Below are 6,092 nucleotides of genomic sequence, written 5' to 3'. Positions count from 1 at the left end.
GTTCTAAACTGCTGCTAAAGCACTCTATGGCCTCAGCTTTGCCTTGGTAGTGCCAATAAAACAGCAAACACGATGCTATTAACAGCCACGTGGGTTTAGGAAGAGTTTCTGTCGCTGCCAAGGTGCTCCTGGTTAAGCTGTCTTGCTCGGAAGGGGTGGTTGTGCCCTCCTGTGTCACCGGCGGTGGCACCCAGCCTGTCTGCCGCATTCCCTGGTGCCTTCTGGGGCTCTGGCTTTCAAAGAAGAGCTTTTACTCCCCCCAGAACAGGAACTTCCCTGTGTTTACTTGAGAGACACCCCTGTCCTTCCTCAAAGGCCACAGCTGCGGCAGCCCTGCACCTCCCAGCTATAACATGATAACGGTGGAGGGCAGTGCAAAGGGGTGAGGGGGTTCCCTGCTCCCTCCGGACCATCCAGGCACAACGGCAGGGTGCAGGCAGGCAGGATCGGACCCCACCAGCCCAGCCCAGGTCTTGCTGTGTCCCGGGGTGTCCCAGGGTACCCCGCATCCAGACCAGAACGCGTTGCCATGGCGACGGCGGACGATCTGTCCGGACAACGGGAGCGCTGCGCGCGCCTTGGAGCACCTAGCCCCTCCCCTGTGCGACCTGGGGGGGAGATGGATGTGGTTGCTATAGTGATCGAGGAGGCGTTGCTGTCGGGAGGGAGTGAGGGGGCGGGGCTAAGGGGAGGCGTTGCCATGGGGATGGAGTATCGGATAGGGGGTACGTTGCAGTGGGGATCCGGTGTCGCTGTAGGGATGGGGGGAGTCCTGGAGACGTTGCCATGGAGACAGGATGTAATCATGGGGATGGGGAGTCATGGAGACATTGCTATGGGGATGTGGTGCTACTGTAGGGATGGAGAGGGTCAGGGACATATTGCCATGGGGATGGGGTGTAGCCATGGTTACCAGAGGGATATGGGGTGCATGGCCATGGGGATGGGTATAGGAGGAGCAGAGGCTTCACCATGGAGTGCTGCCACCTGCAGCCACCCCAGAGCCAGGTGTCCAGTGCTGTGCTCTTACTCCATACTCCATGCTTAGACCTGGCCTTTTGGAACTGGCATCCCTGGAAGTCCCCAGGCTTCCACTGGTTTCCTGGCAGCCCCAGCAGTACTGGCTGGCTGGCTGTTCTCCATAACAGCCTTCCTGCCCATGCCAGGGGTCGCTGGGGCAATTATCCCAGTTCAACCACCAGCACAAAGCCAAACCACCACGTTTTTGAGGACTCCCAACACCATCACCACCAGTGTCCAGCAGCTCTTCCCAAAACCAGGTGCTGCAGAGCATTTTTTGACATGCCATGCTGCACCTTGCTATGCCATGCTGCACTGTCATGCCATGCCATGCCATACTGTGTCATTTCATGCCATTTCATGCTGTGCTGTGCCATGCCATGGCATCGCTCCACAGCACAGCTCCAGGAGCAGGGGGAACACTCGGTGAATACATCCCAGCTCCGGGTCCACCCACATGCTGGACAGGGTCTGCCACCACTGTGTGCAGGAGCACCATGGCACGGTCCCACGTGAGTGCATCCCGGTGCTGTTATCTCCTGTCCCTGAAGTTTGATCCGGATGAGGCTGTGACTGGCAGCACCCTGGGGCAGGGAAGGGGGCAACGACCGGGTGGTGGCAGGGGCAGGGGCTGTGCCGGGTGTTCATTAACCCGCGGGGGCCGGGCCTGCAGCCCCACGCGTGGGGGTGATGGGGGGAGGGGCAGCACCCCATTCCCAGCGCGGGGGGGACGGGGGCACCCTCGGAGTGTGCCCGGTCCTGGAGTCCCTCTCACCCCCCCCCCCCCCACCCCACGCGTGGGCCCCTCCCCGCAACACCCCCGCATTGGCGTGTCAGGAGCACGGCAGCGAGTGGTGCGGGAGCGCGCAGGTGCGGAGCGGAGGGCACAGAACGGGAAAGGGGGGGAGCGTGGGAAACCCTTGCTGGGAGGGGGATCCCCGGGGAGGCGGGACCGGGCGGCCGCAGCCTTGACCCCGGGGGGGCGGGACAGGACGGGACGGGACGGGACGGGACGGGACCGGGGGGAGTGGAACGGGCGGGTAGCGCGCACAGGCCGGGCTGCAGAACGCGGGCAGGTGAGGGGGGGACAGGGAGGTCGCGCGGGGGGGGTGTTTCTCCCCGGGAGTCGGGACCTCGGGGTCCCACAGTAGGGCACACACTGTTCTCCCCGGGGGGGGGGGGCTCCCGTAGGAGTTGGGGTCCCGCAGCTGCTTGGGGTGCAGCCCCACCCTCCCCTCTCGGGCCCTCCACCACTCTCAACCTGCTTCTGGGGTGACACGGGGGAGTTCGGCACCGGTGGAATCCAAGGGGAGCAGCCCCACAGCAGTGGCATCTGTGGGGGTTTGGTGGTGCCACAGTTCTGATGGCTGGAGGTGGGAACCACTGTTTGTCCCAGCACCGCACGGGCCCCCTCCCTGCCCTAAAAGCCCCTGACCCAACAGCCAGTGACCCCCCTGCCAAAGCTGACACATCAGGATGGGCTCTGGCAGTTTTGGGGTGTCACTGTGTGCCCATCCCCTCAATTACCCACAGGCCAATGAATGGTGGGTATTGAACAGGGTGCTCGTGGAGAGGATCCCCAGTATCACAATGGCTGCCCAGTATCCACAGGGATCGGTGGCTCCCATGAGACTGGTGCTCACACTCAAAGGGATCCATGCTTCCTGGGATGGCAGAGCCAGTATGGCATGGCATGGTGCATGGCCTGCCTTGCTGTCACAGTGTTGCAGGATGGGATGGCACATGCCGTGGTCACACCATGGTGCCCATCCAGCTCTGCAAGCAGGGATGTGGGATTGGCTGCTCCCTGTACCCAGGACAATGGTGGTCACTGCAGCTTCAGGCAGAGCCACGGCCCTGCAGTCCACAGCTCCCTCTGTCCCAGGTCCCCCAAGGATGTGGCTGCTCCGGCTCACCTGGGCACTGCCCGTGCTGGCCATGGCGTCCAGCTCCAGCCCCAGCCCCAGCGCTGGCCCCACTGAGCTGCCTCCAGACAAAGCTTCCATCTTCGCTGACCTGTCTGCGGATGAGCTGCGTGCTGTGCGGACCTTCCTCATGAGCCGCCCGGAGCTGGGGCTGTCCCCAAGCCGCGGGGGACCCCTGGCCAAGAACACCCTCTTCCTGGTGGAGCTGCTGCCCCCCAAGAAGCGACTGGCCCTGCGCTACCTGGACCACAGTGGCCGCCGGCCCCGGCGCCAGGCTCGGGCCGTCGTCTTCTTCGGTGGGCAAGCGGAACCCAACATCACCGAATTCGCCGTGGGGCCCCTGCCCCGGCCAAGCTCCTACCGGCCGCTGCGGTTCAAGGGCAGCCGCACCGTGCCCTTCACTGCGCGGCCCATGACACAGCTGGAGTACGAGCTGCTGTACGGTGTGCTGGCACAGGCGATGCAGCCACTCCACCGGCTGCTGCTCGACGCCACTGGCTTCTGGTTCCACAACTGCTCCCAGCGCTGCCTGACCTTCTCGGACATCGCACCACGAGGGCTGGTGTCTGGTGAGCGCCGGAGCTGGCTGGTGCTGCAGCGCTTCGTGGAGGGCTTCTTCCTGCACCCAGTGGGGCTGGAGGTGCTGGTGGACCACCGGGACACCGACCCACGGCGCTGGGCGGTGCAGCAGCTCTGGTACAATGGGCGCTACTTCTCCAGCCCGCAGGAGCTGGCTGAGTGCTATGAGCGTGGCACGCTGGCAGTGGCACGGCTGCCAGAGCCCCCCTCACAGCAGCTCTTCTCCAGCTACGAGCCCCGTGGGCACTTCACCACCGGCACCCCCACCAGGGTGCATGGGGCCAAGGTGTGTGAGCCCCAGGGCAGGCGGTACCGGGTGCGTGGCAACCAGCTGGAGTACGGTGGATGGAGCCTGGCTTTCCGCCTGCGCTCCTCTGCCGGGCTCCAGCTCTTCAACCTGCGCTTCAATGGGGAGCGCGTGGCCTACGAAGTGAGCGTGCAGGAGGCCATTGCCTTCTATGGCGGCCACACGCCAGCCGCCATGCAGACCAAGTATATGGACGCCGGCTGGGGAATGGGTGCTGTCACCTATGAGCTGGCCCGCGGCATTGACTGCCCCGAGGTGGCCACCTACCTGGATGTGCACCACTTCTACGATGCCGATGGGCCCGTGCGCTTCCCACGTGCCATCTGCATCTTCGAGCTGCCCACTGGCGTCCCACTCCGCCGCCACTTTGATAGTGACTTCCAGGGGGGGTTCCACTTCTATGCTGGCCTGGAGGGGCAGGCGCTGGTCCTGCGCACCACTTCCACTGTCTACAACTATGACTACATCTGGGACTTCCTTCTCTACCCCAATGGCGTGATGGAGGCCAAGGTCCATGCCACCGGCTTCATCCACGCCACCTTCTACACACCGCAGGGCCGGCGATACGGCAGCCGCGTCCACAGCCACGTCCTGGGCAACCTCCACACCCACCTCGTGCACTACAAGGTGGACCTGGACATTGCAGGTGCAGCCACTGCTGCCCCCAAGCTGTGGGATGGGCGCTGGGTGGTGGGACCAGACCCCACATGTTGATCCAGGGGACTGGGAGGCTCATCCCAGGAGAGTGCTAATGCCTGGGCACAGCATGGACCCTCTGAAGGTGTCCCCCAGCCATGGTGGCACCTCTGCAGGGTCCCTGCCGCATCTCACAGCCTCTCTGCTTGCAGGCACCGGCAACAGCTTTGAGACGATGGATGTGCGCTTTGAGAACATCTCTAACCCCTGGAGCCCAGGTGCCCGCGTGGTGCAGCCCTGGCTGCACCGGCAGCCCCGCCACAGCGAGCGCCAAGCTGCTTTCCTCTTCGGCACAGCGCTGCCGCGCTACCTGCTCTTCTACAACCCGCGCCGGCGCAACCGCTGGGGCCACGCACGCAGCTACCGCATCCAGCACAGCTCCCATGCCGGGCCCGTGCTGCCACGTGGGTGGCGGGAAGAGGAGGGAGTCTCCTGGGGCAGGTGGGGGCCCCAGAGCCAGGATGTGGCTATGGACAGACCTACTTTGTGCTCAGCAATTGTGGTCATGGTGTGGGCACCTTCCCCTGTGCCATCGGCTCCCTGCTCTGCAGCCTGAGCTGGTCATGGTCATGGTCATGGTCACTGCTGTGTGACCCCCATAGAGACCCCAGTTCACACAATGGCACCCCAGAGCAGGCACCAACATCTATCCAAGGGGCACTGTGAGCACCCCAGTTGTGGGAACCATGGGCCTCCTGGCCTGGCACAGCAGAGATGCAGTGGTGGCCTCACTAGTGCTCATTGCCGTGCCAAGCCCCCAAGAGCTAGGACACCCTAGGACTCCCTGCCAGCCCTGGGTATCCCCACATGGTTGGGTGATGGGTGGTTTGGGCAACAGTGGGAGATGGGTCCTGCCCCTGATGCCATCGAGGGGCCCGATCCTGCCCTGTCCCACACAGGTACCACCTGGCCGTGACACGGCACCATGAGAATGAGCCCACCAGCAGCAGCATCTATGCCCAGAACGACCCCTGGGAGCCCCTGGTCAGCTTCGAGGGCTTCATCCGCAACAATGAGAGCATCGATGACCAGGTGACAATATGGGGATGGAGCTAGGGGTCAGACCTCACTGGCACTCACAGGGGGACCACTATGCCCCACTGATTTCCCATACATACAGGACCTGGTGGCCTGGGTGACTGTAGGATTCCTGCACATCCCGCACGCTGAGGACATCCCCAACACAGCCACACCTGGAAACGCTGTTGGCTTCTTCCTGCGCCCCTTCAACTTCTTTGATGAGGACCCCTCGGTGGCCTCGCACAGCCCCGTCATCGTCCGTCCCCTGGACCCCCCCACCTTCTCTCGTGCTGAGATCCAGCGCTGGACACCCGCCAGCCCCGGCCCCTGTGTTGATCCGGAGCCCTTCACCTACAATGGCACCTACCGGCAGGAGTGACTTGCCAGGGTGCTAGTTGCGGCACTGGGGACACCCTGTGCCATGGGGACACCGGGTAGTGCCATGCTGTGTCCTGGGCTCAGTAAAGGCGATGCCACCTCCTCTGGCCCCATCCCTGCATGGGCCATATGCCATCCCTGGCATTGCCTCGGGCATGAGCACTGGC

At 63.8% G+C, this 6,092-nt stretch overlaps 1 protein-coding gene across 1 annotated transcript; it reads left to right on the top strand.

Annotated features, from left to right (window-relative positions):
• Positions 1–529: 529 nt before the first annotated feature.
• AOC1 (amine oxidase copper containing 1) lies at positions 530–5,926 on the top strand. The gene is made up of 6 exons (XM_013129156.2): positions 530–725; positions 1,858–1,890; positions 2,906–4,477; positions 4,680–4,968; positions 5,427–5,559; positions 5,648–5,926. The coding sequence occupies exons 1-6, from the start codon at positions 530–532 to the stop codon at positions 5,924–5,926; spliced, it is 2,502 nt and encodes an 833-aa protein (XP_012984610.2).
• Positions 5,927–6,092: the final 166 nt, after the last annotated feature.

The sequence above is a fragment of the Melopsittacus undulatus genome, chromosome 1, assembly GCF_012275295.1.
Source record: "Melopsittacus undulatus isolate bMelUnd1 chromosome 1, bMelUnd1.mat.Z, whole genome shotgun sequence".
In the NCBI taxonomy this organism is placed as follows: domain Eukaryota; kingdom Metazoa; phylum Chordata; class Aves; order Psittaciformes; family Psittaculidae; genus Melopsittacus; species Melopsittacus undulatus.
Note: the sequence above shows the minus strand (reverse complement) of the source record. Positions and strands in the feature narration are given on the sequence as shown.

Coding starts and splice junctions, on each gene's coding strand:
- AOC1 (XM_013129156.2), top strand. CDS start 530: ATGGCGACGGCGGACGATCTGTCCGGACAACGGGAGCGCTGCGCGCGC. Junction 726..1,857: donor GATGGAGTATCGGATAGGGG/GTACGTTGCAGT, acceptor TTGGCGTGTCAG/GAGCACGGCAGCGAGTGGTG. Junction 5,560..5,647: donor ATGAGAGCATCGATGACCAG/GTGACAATATGG, acceptor CCATACATACAG/GACCTGGTGGCCTGGGTGAC.